Source organism: Dreissena polymorpha, chromosome 10 (assembly GCF_020536995.1).
Source record: "Dreissena polymorpha isolate Duluth1 chromosome 10, UMN_Dpol_1.0, whole genome shotgun sequence".
Taxonomy (NCBI): Eukaryota; Metazoa; Mollusca; class Bivalvia; order Myida; family Dreissenidae; genus Dreissena; species Dreissena polymorpha.
Genome location: NC_068364.1, coordinates 60707010 through 60723908, shown reverse-complemented (window position 1 = coordinate 60723908; position 16899 = coordinate 60707010). Strand labels below are relative to the sequence as shown.

At 35.7% G+C, this 16899-nt stretch overlaps 1 protein-coding gene across 1 annotated transcript; it reads right to left on the bottom strand.

The window, feature by feature from the left end:
* Positions 1 to 3269: 3269 nt before the first annotated feature.
* On the bottom strand, positions 3270 to 16608 carry LOC127848123 (acidic phospholipase A2 PA4-like). Its single transcript, XM_052380418.1, has 2 exons — positions 15397 to 16608; positions 3270 to 5222 (listed from the first exon to the last, which is right to left on the bottom strand). The coding sequence occupies exons 1-2, from the start codon at positions 15828 to 15830 to the stop codon at positions 4976 to 4978; spliced, it is 681 nt and encodes a 226-aa protein (XP_052236378.1). The 5' UTR covers positions 15831 to 16608; the 3' UTR covers positions 3270 to 4975.
* Positions 16609 to 16899: the final 291 nt, after the last annotated feature.

Here is a 16899-nt window from a genome sequence, read left to right as displayed (position 1 = left end):
GTATCGGTTTTACCCCAGAAACCTTAGTTTTAAACCGATTCGATGTATCCACTGGGGGCTGACGAGGTCAAATCGTAGTCCGTTTCGCTACGACGTCGGGTATAGGTTTTACTACGAAAACATTGTGTAAATATACTTCTTAATTAGGCGAGTTTCATCTTTTCTGGTGTTTATGGATTAGAGAACGGAACATACAGTAATAGTATGTACTTATTTTCAATAACAAACTAATAACAAATACGCGTAATTGCAACCTTTAAGTTTATTTTAAGCTAAAATCGAAATATTTTGATTTGAAGCAATGCATAAGGTGGTTATTCTGTTAAAATAGCTAATTACGGTTACTTAAATAAAATAAAACTACATGTTTCTTTGATTCAGTGTACATTACACATTTTAAAGTGCAAAACAGGTTGCGAACATATTTTTTAATTATTCAAATGCTTTTTTTCGAAGGAAATTACAAGTCACTTTATGTATAGGTTTCGCACAGAGTAGGTATTGGTTGCGCAACGAAGTACAAATATAATGTATAGGATGCTCAACGAAGTTTCTGTATCCATTTCAGGACAAATCACATGCAGTTTGCAGTTACTGCAGACTGCCATTTCCCAGTGCAAAAGATGCCGTGCTTCACTGTGCGCATGAACATCCAAACGAAAAGGTTGAACCCGGTGAAAGCCGGTAGAGTCCCGGCAGAGTCCTGGTATACCGTCACTACGCCGACACTCACCGGGACTATACCGGCATCAGACCCCGGCAGAGCTGCGGCAACGCCCCGGTTTAACCGGGGACAACCGGGACTCCACCGGGAAAATATTCAAATGTTTCATACCGGTTGTTCCCGGTACAGTCCCGGTTGTTCCCGGTGCCAAGCCGGTCGTTGCCGGTCCTACCCGGTGACTCCCGGTTCATCCCGGAGGTATTAAACATTTTAATACTTTCCCGGTGGAGCCCTGGTGGAGCCCCGGTTGTCCCCGGTCGTCCACGGTTCATCCCGGTGGAGCACCGGTTCATCCCGGTAGGGCCCCGGTTCAACCCGGTAGATGCCTGATCACGCACTGGGGCTCCGCCGGCATCATAGTGAGACTGGGCCTTAACCGCATTGTAACACGAGGTAAATTTACCGGCTGTCATGTACGCAGTAAACAATAACCTGTGACAGAACCCACTGCCACACCTTTACAACAATATATTGGTTATGCAATTGCGGATTTGTGGAATTGGGGTCCTACTTTCCACACCTTACGGCTGTTACAGGTGTGGATTTTACAGGTAAAATCATGTATACGAACATGAAATTCATCTCAAAATTAGTTGACGATAACCGATTTTCAAGAAAATCGCTTTGATATATACAATGTAAAAATCAAATTCCGTATGAGATAAATAATGATCGAAGTTGGGACATGGGATTTACTTTGACATAAGCAGAGTTTTGAGATAAGCGAGTTGGGGATAACGAGAATCGAATGTTATTTGATAAAGAGTACCGTATGCTGAAAACCTATCGTCGGTCTGTATCAAAATGAACGTATAAGGGATTGTCACGAGGTAAAGATGCGTAATTTTTATTGAGACCGACGACATTAGGTTATCGACTTTCAACTGTCATCTTATATTATATGGATTTTCGAGTGTAATCGTTTCATTTTGGCCTAGTCGTGAATTTAATTATATCATAATAATGTGCAATACAATGTCGACTGTGCGCTTCGAATCATGTTGTGCCGTTGTTACTACCTCTTCCTCAAAGGAAACATCCAGCCACTCCATGACTCTGTATTAACTTTTTTTTTTCATTATTTTGCCTTCGAGAGATAACCAATACGTCTTCTGTGAGAAACGCATACACGCTAAAGCGTTGTCGTAGCAAGGCTTATACGTATACTGTCAGAGACATGATCATGCCTAATAATAATATTTAGCCTTTATTTCTGATAACTGAGTCACCCTACACATTTCTAAACACACCAGTGGCTTAACGATACATAGATCAATATGGAAATTGTAAAATTGTGTTAATTAAACACAGTTGTAAACCTTAATTGCATTTTTAAAAGTGAAACTTGACTTCGCTTTGAAAATCAGCGGTATATTTCATGTTTAACCGCATAAACCAGACACATCTTGGATTATAATTTGATGTAACAAACCTATGAAATGTCATTATGCTTAAATTCAGAGTTTTGTTATTAGAAAAGCATGATTTTACATGTTTAAAACACAATTTTCGACTAATCCGTTCTCGATGTCATATGTTTTTAAACAATGTTGTCGTAGTAAAACATATACCCGACGTCGTAGCGAAACGGACTACGCTTTGACCTCGTCAGCCCCCAGTGGTATCATTGGTTAAAGTGTACTCACTAAATGCAATGATAATTGGACGATTGAAAAAAGAGCAAAATATTTTGCGAATGTAACGAGTATTATCTTGTCCGAAATAAAACCTGCATCTTGCAAATAAGGCATACAGCTCATCAGTGTACATTTTACTCCCATTCTCGTTTGTAATGTGCGATTAACCCTTTTATGCCTAGTGGACTCTCCCATCCTTCTAAATTGGATCAATATCTTTCCAAAATTAGGGATGTCTAGTATATTTATTTCTATATTTAGAATATTTCTTACAGAAATTCCCTTAAGCAAACAGCGCAGACCCAGATGAGACACCGCATAATGCGGCGTCTCATCTGGGTCTACGCTGTTTACCAAAGCCTTTTTTTCTAGACGCTAGGCATAAATTTGTTAATTTCATCACATTCACTGGTACCGCCATTGTAGTAAAGATTTAAACTCACACGGCTATTCTGAAAGGCGCACGTAATTTATGAGTTGTACCCAGACATAATTACATGAAATCCATAACATCATTTCAGAATTATTGCTTATATGGTTTGATGAGATGTTTTATTAGACACATTTATTATTTTTTAGCAATATAATATGGACAGTGTGTTTTCGCTATTAATTTAATTTTTATGAAAGGTGATGCAAGCAAAGTAATTTTCCTGCGACTGAACCTTTTGTTTCGTAAAATCTTTTGTTATTGATGTTGATCGTTGTGATAGTCTAAAAACCATTAAATAAATGGATGTTTATTTATTATTCTGGTAAACTGTCGCATTTAAAATAGACAAAATACAAGTTAACTTGGTATGCCTTATTCGCCTATAATTTAGTTGCTCGAAAAGAAGAATAACATTTACCCATGAAACGTTGCAATGCTATTTTTTCTCATACATGTACACAAATTTTATTCACTAAAATGATATTACATATAAACATAATTAGTACCCGTTCAATACATAACAAATCATTAAAATTAATAAATAAAACACAAAGATTTTAACTACACATTCTTAGAAAAAAACAAATGCAAAACATGAATATCTATATTTTACTACAGTTTCCCTGCAAATCAAACATTTCATTTCAGTAATGTTTGCGTGTGAGTGTTTAATTGCCGGCTTCAATAACTTCGTGCCTAAGCATGTACCAAAACGTGCTTATTTTCTTCGAGTAAACAATGTATACATTATGTATTTTGTAGAATTTGGTAGAACCAGGCGCATGAAACACATTAACCCTTTTATGCCTAGTGGGCTATCCCATCCTTCTTAATTGGATCAATTTATTTCCAAAATTAGGGATGTATAGTATATTTATTTCTATATTTAGATATTTCTTACAGAAATTCATTTAAGCAAACAGCGCAGACCCTGATGAGACGCCGCATCATGCGGCGCCTCATCTGGGTCTACTCTGTTTGCAAAGGACTTTTTTCTAGACGCTAGGCATAAATGGGTTAATAAAGGGAAAAAGTAGAAATCTGAAAATTGTTTATATTTACACTACCATGCATGTGCACCATTTACATCCTTTGATATTTATATATTACACATTAAACATAATCCAAAAAGTCAAAGACTTCGTATTGAGTTCGTAACAAACACATTTTAGACAAAAAAACTTATATTTGCTATATGATAACCCTATATACACAAACTCATCTAGAAACAAAGAGTTAATTGTGCTTTATACAGCTAGTAGGTTGGTGTGTTTCTGGGGTATGCATTTTTGCGTTTGAGATATCAAATTTGTTATTGCATATAGTATAAGTATTGTTTTAAGGCCACGTTGCAAGGCTTATGTAGACATCAGTAACTTTATCATACAATCACCGATTGTTGTGACTTTATTGCGGCGTCCAATCTTATCAATATTTCTTCACAAGGGCGTAAATCGATTAACCGTTGTACTACACAATTAGGCATATTGTCAATTACCTATACCCATTACATATAGTAGCAATTAAGTCATTTTGTTTCTGGGTAAATGTCTATTTATATTTATTTGGCATCATTTGTTCCTATCTATTGCTTCTTAGTACCAACATGTGTGTTACAAGTAGCACTCCAATGACATACATTCTGCAATAACATTCCATCGTATAAAATAAATACTTGAACAACTTACTAATCACCACACTGTCTGACTCAGTTATTGAACAGTTAGAGTAGAATTTCATACACAGCGTCTGCAATAAAATCAGTGCGCGACTTAAGTAGAACTTCATACACAGCGTCTGCAATACAATCATTGCGCGACATAACAACACATTCCAAATGTATTCCATGGATGTAAAATCCCTTTTTAAGCTAGAAACTCGAAGCAAGACATACGTCGTTTTCTTTTCAGAATCAATGCATTATGTCATCTTTCTATATTTCCATTGCTACTAGAATCGAAATGGTGTGTGTATTCCTGAACTATTTCCATTATTTAATATGTCAAACAATATGTCATTGCAATCCCCCGATATTCGAACAACCTGCACTTGAATCTCCCATATATTCCTTCCTTTACTCGTACTTGAAAACAGTCAGCCATTTCAGTTGCAACATCGCCATGTCTCGAATAACATTATCTAAACTTTCTTTCAAATATAATACATGTACCGACATTCGCTCTATTTCCACCTTCTTTCATTGTCCATGGCGACGTTTTCTAAGGAATGCTCTTCGTTAAAGGCCACCTGGCTCTCAAGCAGGGCGGTCTGCTGTGACTCGTACCGTAGACATCGGCCACAGCAGGACCGCCCAACGCACACCTCCTCCTCGAAGAACGTAAAACACTTGCTAACCAGAATGTTGAAGTAGATCTTGCCGATCATATTTGCCATCGAGGACACGGACTGACGCAGGCATCCACGAAACCTGAAACGAGTAGCGTACAGCGGCTTGTTTTATTTTTTTTTAGATATTTGCACTTTGTAACTGACCATTCGGCACTATGGGAATCACTATTTATAATGACAATGTACTGCTATATTGTTAAGTGGTTAACAATAGCACATAGGTGCATTTTCAAATGAATTATGACTATTTGGATAAACATGAATGATTTTAGACCATGTCTATATCTCTTCCAAACTCTATAGCTGAGATGAGTTTTGATGATGACCAACTCATGTTGTATTTATGCAAGCGTATGAAAACCATCGCATGTTGGATAAAACATTGTATATATTAGACGCGTTCTGAGAAAACGGGGTTTAATGCATGTGCGTAAAGTGTCGCCACAGATAAGCCTGTGCAGTCCACACAGGCTAACCAGGGAAGACAGTTTCCGCTTTTATGTTGTTTTTTTTTTTCGTTTAAATGAAGTCTCTTCTCACCGAAAATCAAGTTTAGGCGGCAAGTGACCTCCCTGATTAGCTAGTGCGGACTACACAGGCAAATCTGGGACGACACTATATACACATGCATTAAGCCCAGTTTTCTCAGAACGCGACTCATATTATAAAAAACAATGGCCCAAATAACGAAGAAAGCATTGCAAACGTGTTCAACAGAAACTTATATTTGAAAGTTAATATGATGCTGTAATGTCATCGAACCTAATACAACCAAGAATATATGTAATAAACCAAGGTGCCAATCGATAGATAAAGTGTTCAAGGGTATAGGAAACAATCGCCCCAGACGATTTTTCATTAATAAACCATAATAAGATTTTTCTTCAAAGCATTCACCTTGAAAGGTGGCGTTAATAATTCCCACCATATGTCGCAGATGGGAAACTAAGAACAAAAGATGATTCTTAGCCAGCGATATTGCATGTCTATTATCCGTTGGGCCACACCATCCAGTAGTCATTTATTCCCTGTAATGTCGTTGCTTAGTAACAAATCACTTATCAACAGGCGGTAACTAGCAAAAAATCTCGAACGAGAAGAACAAACAACAGTTATTTTGTGGGTATGCAAGCCGAATGATGTATTTTTTTGTTAAATCACGTAACCAAAATGTATTGTTAGTATATGTAAATGTATACATTTTTTGTATATGTTTGTATTTGTGTTAGTAGTTTTTAATGCATTTTTCTGATTTGTCATGAATGAAAACATCTAGACGGCGAGTAATGTTATCTTTCAAGATAAGGAAAAAACACAAATGTCATTTGATCTCACAAAATGCCTACAAATTTAGGGTTGTTAGTTACGCTAACTTTATTTCCATTAATTCATTAATATTATTTACGATTCCTTACTTAAATTAAAATATATATCATTTACATGCAGAAATCTTTTCCATCTCTATGTAATTTTCTATGTTATTTATTTTATAACATAAAAAATCAGTATTTAGAATATTTCGTACAGAAATTCCTTTAAGCAAACAGCGAAGACCCTGATGAGACGCCGCATCATGCGGCGTGTGTTCTGGGCCTACGCTGTTTGCCAATGCATTTTGTCTGTACGCTAGGAATAAATGGGTTAATTAAATTTCTTTCGAATATTTGCATTACTCCATTTCATAGATAACAATAGCACTAGTGATAGATAATGAAGACTTTTTTACACAGGATTATTAACTATCACAGTAAATAAAGCCCAACCAAGAGCACCCTTGCATAGCCCTGTGTAGTGAAGAGAATATTGGTACACAACAAAATGTGCGGGAGTTGGTTTTTACGGTTGACAAATCAAAACACTCGGTCGCTGGTTTTATTACGAGAGTTAAACAGTTATTGAGATAATTTATTTATATCTGATATTTTTTGTTATCTGTTTTATGAAATGGAGTGAAATAGGACGGAATTTGGGTGTTTTAATTTGTATTTTATTCTGCCCATTAATTTTTCGAAAACGCTCTTTGGTTGTTTCGAATGGGTTGTAAAGACAAGTGAACAAATACAACGGAATTGAAATGTAATGCCCTTTTTCCGCATTAAAATGTTGAGAAATTAAATTTTCAATAGACTCAATAAACATTCACGATCGATCATCGGGTTCCTTTGATCAACAATCAACTTTTAATAAATAAATATTCCATGAAATACAAAATATGTATTTTTATCGTTTTCGTGCAGGCACGAGAGTGCATGAAAAGGACGAAATAAAAATCAACGAGTGCACGAACAAAAACAATGCACATATTTGTCTTTTTCTTACAGTGAGAACTGTAATAAAGTCTTCGTGCTTGGCGAATTTAAACGCATCTAAACTGAATAAAATAGTTTAAATCCTACTTCATGTGAAAATCACAAATCAACATTCAACATACTGGAGAGGATTCCATCTTTATGTAAATAAAATGCACGTCATTAACATACCACGTGTTAGTTTGTTAGTTTTATAAACGCGTTATCAGGGTCAAGTGCCGTATCTTATAACGGAATACTTCATCCATTTTATGTTGAACGCAATATTGCTAATGTTATGTCGCACCTTTGCTCTAAAAGTTATACCGTGGTATAAGTCAATTTTCAAGCAAATGTTGAGATTCTTGCGATTTTGCATGTTTTACTTGCGACTTATACCAAACTTTCTCGCCTGGTATTTTAGAGCATTGCGTTTACAGCTTTATTGTATTTTTCAGAGTGAAACCTCGGTAATGTGAAACCATGTCAAAGTTAAAAGTAAATTAAAACGCTTAAGAGGTGTGGAATCCAATAAACGGCGATACCTTATACATTAAATTAACACATAAAAAGAACATCCGCGCAGTTTTAACAGCACGCATTTCCGTTTATAACTCAAGTTCTTCATGTGCAAATATATGATGTTTCTTTATTGATACTCACTGCCCATATCTGTTAAACGCTGAAATGCATTCTATGCTAACCGTATCGCAGCCATTTGACTAGTTCTGAGCATAACGATATCAAACGTACACTTAAACCGTATGGGTAGGTAATTACTGAGAAGCGTCTTCGCCATCAAAGTTTTTGCGACATTGAATGGTATCAATATGTCAATGGGCTTTATTCAAAGACGCAAGAATCGAACGCGTCATCAACCCACACAGTATGATTCATTCATTCACAAATACGATGCCAAACATCAAGCTAGTTTACGTAAAGAAACATAAACACAATGAATCTTATTTAACGCGCACTTGTACAACTCCATTCATTCCATACATTAAAGGGTTTTATGTACCGTTTCACATGGAACTTTGCATGACACACGCAATCCAGATCACAGGTGGTTAGCGTGTGGCTATGATATTAATTAGTGAAACATCATTTTGAATGATAAATAATCATATTATAACGAAAAATTAAAGTTTATGAAAAAAAAATCACTATCAAATATATATATAACAAGGAATGCAACTCAAAATCACCCCAAAACGGGGTGCATCGCTTTGAACAGCCATATCTTCATCAATTATGCAGCGATTTTCACGATCTTGGTCTTATTCAACGCAAAAATGAATTTCCTTTCTGGAAATGTATATGTCTTGCAATATTTTCACAAATGCTGGGTCAACTTTTAAGAAATAACACGATACACAACTCGCATGACCCAGTTGACAATGATCATGCAGTCTTAAAGACTGAAATCTTCACGGAGTAAAGGACATCTTCCCTACAAAGTTCATGTACCTCGAAACCATAATTCAATAAAACGTATGAAAAAAAAATTATTACCGTTCTTGTCGTTACATTATGCATCAAGACTAACTGTCCAGCGCCGTTTAAAACCTCTGTTTACATACATTTCAACTAACTGACATTTTAAACAAACGAGTGATTTCATTGGTCCAATGCGGAGGTGTGGATTTACAACTGGAAATTTCATTCATAAAGACTGCATGATCATTGTCAAACTTTAAAATTACTGGATGCAAACGATACAAAATACTCTGGTAGATGAAACCTATAAAGAGTATGCCTATACATTCAGGTACATTAGAAATTACAAACTTATGGGAAAGGCGAGTTGCAAATGAATACTGGCTCATGTTGGATCTGTACAGTATTTATATATATTAACTGGTGCTATATTAATTTTACCTAAGAACAAAAAGAATGTGTTATCTATAACACAAAAAAGTAAGTTATAAGTTCGCCAAATCCCGGCACTTAAGAAAGACCAATAAATGAGCACTCAAACAGAATGACACGGCTTTTTCAACGGTATCATTTTCATTGGCCTTGATACGTGGACAAGTTTCAACTAACATTCACTTCACATTCCGAACGCTTCAAATTGTTTTTTGTTTAAAAGGCTTGCTTATCTCGGTAAACGGAATAATTGTACCAAAACACATATTAATATTTGTTAAAATGTGATTAATTAATGAGATTTTTTAACACTTACAGTATTATTAGGTCAAGTTTATTGGGTAAACAGCAATTAAAAACTTAATCAATTTAGTTTATTGTGTGCCTTAAGACAAATCACTGTCAAACATTTTTGTTTGGAAATTAGAAATACATTAAAAGCCCACTAAAGGCCGGAAATTAGCTCATAAATGATTAGTATACATGGTATTTCATGTTCAAAATACATTGAGGGAAAACAATATCAACTCATGTACTGAGTTACTAGTATCTTTATTTAAAAGGTTCAGTTATATTTAGTTGTATGCTTTTAAAATAAAAGCATCATTTAAACCGTACCCTTTTTATGTATAACCTCATGTTAACATTTGGATATTGCTTAAAATCCTCATGAAAAAGTCATAAAATTCAAATGGAAATCATACACCATCGTGCGTAAACTAAAGCCTAAATCAGCAAAACGCAAAGATATTACGTGCGTACGATATCGTCAAGCCGAATATTTGAAATTGGAAAAACAAGAAGACCTCTCACATTCCGAGCGCAGAAAATAATATTATTGCACACTTCCACGTTTTTATCGACACGTTTGTGGGATCAAAGTATTACAAGTGGCTTATTCCTAAATCAAACAGCTCTGTGTTAAGTGCACTCATTCTTTTAGTGAAATTAAGTGTGCTCTAAGTAACACCAAATGCGTATTTGTAAAGCTATAGTTTTGAGTGGTTGAAGTAATCTCGAAAATGCAAGTAATCAAATGTCTAGAGAGCTATTGATGTAAACTGAATGTAAACATAATGATGCAAGGGATTCTAGAAACTAACATTAAAATACTGTTAAAAAGTGTATTTTATTGTTATATGAATAAAAGCCTTCTTTAACCAACATCATCATCGTCATCATCACCATCATCATCATCATCACCACCATCATCATCATCATCATCATCATCATCATCATCATCATCATCATCATCATCATCATCATCATCATCATCATAATCATCATCATATCATCATCATCATCATCATCATCATCATCATCATCATCATCATCATCATCATCATCATCATCATCAGCATCATCATCACCACCATCACCGCCACCATCATCATCATCATCATTATCATTATCCTCACCTCCATCATCATCATCATCATCATCATCATCATCATCATCATCATCATCATCATCATCATTATCATTATCATCATTATCATCATCACCATCATCATCATCATCATCATCATCATCATCATCATCATCATCATCATCATCATCATTATAATCATCATTATAATAATAATAATCATCATCATCATCATCACCAGTGATTTTTACATTGAAATAAAGACATAATTGAATCGTGGTAATTTTTTTTATGTTTTCTGATAATCAATGAATTGGCGCCCATTAAGAAGATCCGAAAGCCCTAAAAGATTCAAAACACGATGTCTCAATGTTAAAGGGGCCGTTTACCAGGTTTTGGCATGTATTGAAGCTTGTCATTAAATGCTTTATATTGATAAATTTAAAAATTTGACCTAAACATCTCCAGTAAAAAACAACAAGAATACAATTTAAAAAAAGGAAAAATGTAACCCTCAACAGGGCTCGAACCACTGACCCTTAAAGTCCTGGAGTAAAAAGTCTCCCGCCTAAACCACTCAAACATCCATGCTCATGCTTAGAGCGGGTGTATTTTTACCTATATAAACAATCCTCGTTGTATCTCAAATTATAAGGACAACAAAAGAACTTTCCTAATTATTCAATCGTTTCGCGTCGCACAACGGTTTTTTAATTTTCAGGTTTTCAAATCGTCAAAAGATGCATATAATGGATACATAAGCGCATGGTAAATGGTCAGTTTTACTATTTCCTCATAAATATCATAAATTGAATGACAATTTGCGAATCTGAAACAACTTTTTTTAATTTTGTCAATTTCCCAAGACGTTAAACGGTCTCTTTAAGACTAACCTTGAAAGAGTGCATACCCACGATGCTGCGAAGGTTGCAAAAATATTATTTTAATCTTTCCTTGTTGTTGGTTCCGAATAAAAGATTGCACGAAATTTGCAGCGAATAAGTTTTAAAACATATTTATATTTCAAAGCAATAATTAATGGAAGCACCGCGTGATCATGCGTTAACAACTAGTGTATTATCCGGTCGCCATAGCCTGTTACACGATGCACTCCGGTATTTGGTGTCAGACAAGGTCAAGATCCTGGTAGGTAATTTGTAATGCACAACGCATGCGACGTCTTTGAAAATGTATCAATGCTGCGGTTTTTGCTATTGTGAGATATTAAATCATCAAATGAAACACAAGTTTGTGAATGGACAGCCACACGGAAACCACATGTTAATGATGATTCCATTTAGAACGGCACGCGAATTTATTAGGGCAATCCGCATTTGAAGATGCCGCAAAAGTAGTGCTTTTGTTCACAGGGCAGATCCGGCTATTAAACCTTATCATGCGGCGAAAAAAACGGTGAAAAGCGGTGAAAATGCGGACAAAATATGAGTGGCCCATACTTCTTTGAACTGGCAAAGCAAAACAGACACTCACCTAATTAAATCTATCCGAATTCATAAAACTTACATGAAACTGGTCTTTAATATTCGAGTAAATGTAGACAGTCTGGTGTCTGTGAGGTTGTTGAACGCTGGTGTATTTTGCTTCGTTGTTTCGACGAAAGAAAGAAATATAATTCCATAACATATTGTATGCTTATAACATATTAGACTGATGTACTATAAACGCAGCACTATAAGCTTTCAATTCATACTTGAATTAGTACGTTGCAATCTATATAACAATTTACAAAGGATATTTTATTGAAACTTTTGCGTTGCACCGTGATTCCAAAACACATAAACTGACAGTACAATCGGACGTCTCGCTAATCATAATTGCGAAGTATGGGGATTTATTGCGGCAACTAATATTGAACGTATTCACATAAAGTTCTGTAAAAGACTGCTAAATGTAAAACTATCAATAAATTTAATGTCACTCCATGCCGAACTTGGTCGATTTCCTTTATATATTGGTAGATACCTACGAATTGTTAAATATTTTTTTAAACTTCATCAAAAAAAAAAGAAGGAAATTGTATCCTTACAAAGGTCATTAATATGCAAAGATTAGAAATTGAAACACAAATTAACACTGTTAATTGGTCCTTTAAAGTTCGCAAAATTTTAAACCAAACAGGATTTTCAGATGTATAGTTGTTTCCTGAGTCAGTTATAATTTAAAGTTTTATTCCTTTGTTAAAGACTAGACTCAGAGATCAGTGTGTATCTGAGTGGAGAGTTCATGTTGATTCATCCACTTCATTACTTTTTTTATAAGGAACTTAAACCTGTATTTGAAAGATCTGTATATTTAGATGTCATTGACAATACAAAACATAGAAACATGATTGCTAAAATTCGTCTATCGTCACATAACCTGTTAATTGAAACTGGTAGACATTATAACATTATCAGAAATGAAAGAATTTGTACTTTATGTAATCTTAACGATTTAGAAGACGAATATCACTTTTTACTTAAATGTCCATTTTATTTAGAAGAAAGATCTAAATACATATCAACATACTATTCAATAAGACCAAGTATGCATAAATTTTTGAAACTCTTAAATAATAATAATAAAAGTACCCTTCGGAATTATGCAATTTACTGTATAACATGAAAAGAAATGATTTTATTTTTGTTTAACTCAACGTTTATAATGGTTATTTATTTACCGTTTGCTATGAAATGAATATACTGTGTTTTTATCTGTTGACGCAAATTTTTGTTGACATTTTCAGTGTATTATGTAATGATTATGCAATGTGATTTTTTTGCTATTTCCTCGGTTTTGTTTTTTTCTTATATATAGTTGAGTATGAATACTCAATTCAGTGTGCACATAACACACAACACTCTCACGAGTAATTTATTATTATCTTTATTTACTGTATTTTTTCACGCATGTATGAATGTCTTGTATTGATCACGATGAGCTGTTATATGCTTAAGTGAATAAATTATATGTTCTGTTCAAAAAAATAATTAACAAATGCCGTCTGATGCTGTTGTTGCTGTCTCGCCTGCGCATTGCTTCGGGCGTGCTGCAGACGACAGCTGTCACGAGAAATGTAGCTCAACAGAAATACAATCTGACCCAGCTAGTCTTAGCGACAACAGGCTAGCGAACGGAATGTGCTATTATAAATTCCTTCTTTCAAATTCCATTTATCGATGTAAACAATTCTCATTCTGGATTGTTGTCATTTATTATTTCCATTATTTGTATTTGATTTTTGTTTACGATGATATATGATTTAACTTGTTTGCCATAGTCTGCAAATGTACACAAAACATAACATACTTTTATGAATGAAGTTGATGTATGAAACATACATGAGACCAAAAAAAAACTGCGGAAGAGTTTTTGCGAAATAATATGTATTTGCTTTACGAATTAATAATGTTAAACATATGATTCGCGTTCTGTGAAAACTGGGCTTAATGCATGTGCGTAAAGTGTCGTCCCATATCAGGGACGACACTTTCCGCCTAAACTTGATTTTAGGTAAGGAGGGACCTCCTTGAAACTGAAAATACCATAAAAGCGTAAAGTGTCGTCCCAGATTAGCCACTGCGCACCAAGGACGACACTTTTCGCCTAAATTGGATTTTTGCTAAGAAGAGACTTCGTTTTAACAAAAAATGTCAAAAACAACAGAAAGTGTCGTCCCTGATTAGCCTGTGCGGACTGCACAGGCTAATCTGGGACGACACTTTACGCACATGCATTAAGCCCAATTTCTCAGAACAAGACATATTTATTCAATCAATATTTCTATTTTTTAACGTGATCAAAATTTAATTTATTGGTCGCTGGTATACGTGTTTTATGAAATAGATTGAGAACATTAAATTCAATTTAAGAAAATTCTCTCAAATATCACAAATACAAATTAAAAACATTTTTTACTATGACTACGTGTTCAGTTCTTCATTACGGTGTCTCTTAGTTCCATAGATCCCCGTGGACACGTTTAGCACATGGATACAAGTACATCTCAAACCCTAAGCTTTATATACAGTGCGTAGAGTTGCATTATCACAACTATTGTTTATTTCCTGATAGCATGAACGTTGTATGATAATACAAAATTATATAGTCGGAATCATCGCATTCTGTAAAATGCCAGGTTTAAGTGAGCATTTTAATGGAACAATAATTGCATGGCTTTGTTTTTATAAAATTCAATGTACCTGATATAGTGTTCTATATCTACAGGCTCCTGTCTGTGAAAGTAGTACTTTTGAAAAATCCCATTCAAAAAATAATGTACTAGAAATTAAGTTATCCTGCGTGGGGGTTAATCGCGTTTGCTTTTTGCAGATGTTATTTTTATGTTAACGACCATGTTACCATGTTTTTCATGCGATGGGATCCAGGTCCGCGTATCGCGCTCGTTTTTTACTTATTGTATTAAAAACCACCATACTTCTGAGCGAAAAAATAGCATATGTCTTTTAATTTGTGTTTCCGTAAAGAAATTTTCACCGCTAATCGCAATCACAATTGAAATATGCGATCCTCATATTATGTACGTGTATACATGTATGTATAGGTCATGGTTCATAAATATGTTACGTATGGTAACTTTTCGCTGATCGCACTCAGATTGCATTCCTAGAAAGTTATCATCATATGTACTATTAGCATGCTCTATTTCACTCAAAAACTTACCGCTGACCGCACTCAAATTTCCACACAAAAAAAAAACTTACCGCTGATCGCATTCGCAATGCAGCAGGCTATGCAAGCGGTAGTTGAAGAGGTTGTGACGTGAAGTGAACGGCGGGATGACTAAGGGACAGCAGTCGTGGTCGCGACAACACATGTTCAGCTCATGATCGTCCCCCAGATCATCAAAGCACTGCGCCAGGTCGCCCTTGCCGCACCATTTCGTGCCAGGAAAGATCAGAACGCTGCTGAAATCGAACGCGCCGCGTTTCGAACGGTGATTCTTCATAATCGGCACGACTGATGACCGTTTCGAGATGTTGTGGTCTTGGTGTTTTGATTGTGCTATTTTCTTTGGCGCGGGAAAAATGTCATTGTAGCTCTTCAGTTTTTCAGGATCGAGTGTATCGATAATATCTGCATAAATGTCGGTGATGTTTCCGGATTTCGCTTCCTGTTCCGCTGTTCGCGCTGGCATGGTCCAAAAAAATGCGACATTCTTTCCGTAAGGTTTTCATATTGACGTAATCTTTGAGCTCTCTCAGCTCTGTTGCTTCTTTGAACGTCAAATGCGCAAGCGACACATTGTGGGTTGTATAGTTTGTGAGCGACGTAGATATAAAAACGTTGCCGAAGTCTTCCTTATATATGTCTCTATCCCCCGTAACAAAAGATGATATAAAATCCAACATCTGATTTGAGTCTGACGAGAGGTCGCACTCTTTCAACGTGCCTCCCTGAAACACCGCCTGAAGTATTTTCCGGCCGTCGGTCACCTGACGTAACGTCATGTCATAGTCCGGCGAGTAGCCGCTATGGAGAAACGTCTCCAAATACAGCGTCTTGTTGCAGGCGATTCGCGTTTCGCGCTCGCCATGTGCGTTTATTCGAACGCCGACGAAATTCGTCGGATGCATGAGGCGAGTTCGGATACGCATCCAGTGTTCGCCGTCGGGATGAAGACCTCGACATCCTCCGTGCTCCGCTCCCAGCAAAAGGGAAAATATTAAAACCGCTATTTTCACTGGGTCCATTTTTATATATCCAGCGTGATTTTTCACATTTTAATTATAGATTAAAGCACAAACTCGGCGAACGGATATAGATTTAAATATCTATGCTATTTTTCGGGAAAAAAAACAATCATATATCCTATAAAGACTCATAACACTTATTCCGGCCAGCTCCACAGAGAATACACAAAATATCGACCAGTTGAATAATGTTTCGCAGAGTGATTGAACGTGCGTGTCAGCACGAACAACCGCCGAAAAGTGAATGTATTACAGATGAAGATGCAGTTGTAGCCTTGTGAAGTGTAGTGTAACCGACACGCTGTATCGCTCCAACTCTACATTGAGGTTCAAAATATCCGATCTACCGGTATTTTGTTTAAAAGCGACTGTCTGCAATAGGCTGTGAACGATTGTAATTTAGCCTGCAATTATCGGACGATTAACGTATTTCGTACATCGGCTTTTTTAACATTCACCATGCGAAATTAATATAAATTACGCAGTTTTTTGCAAACGTTTTATCATTAACAG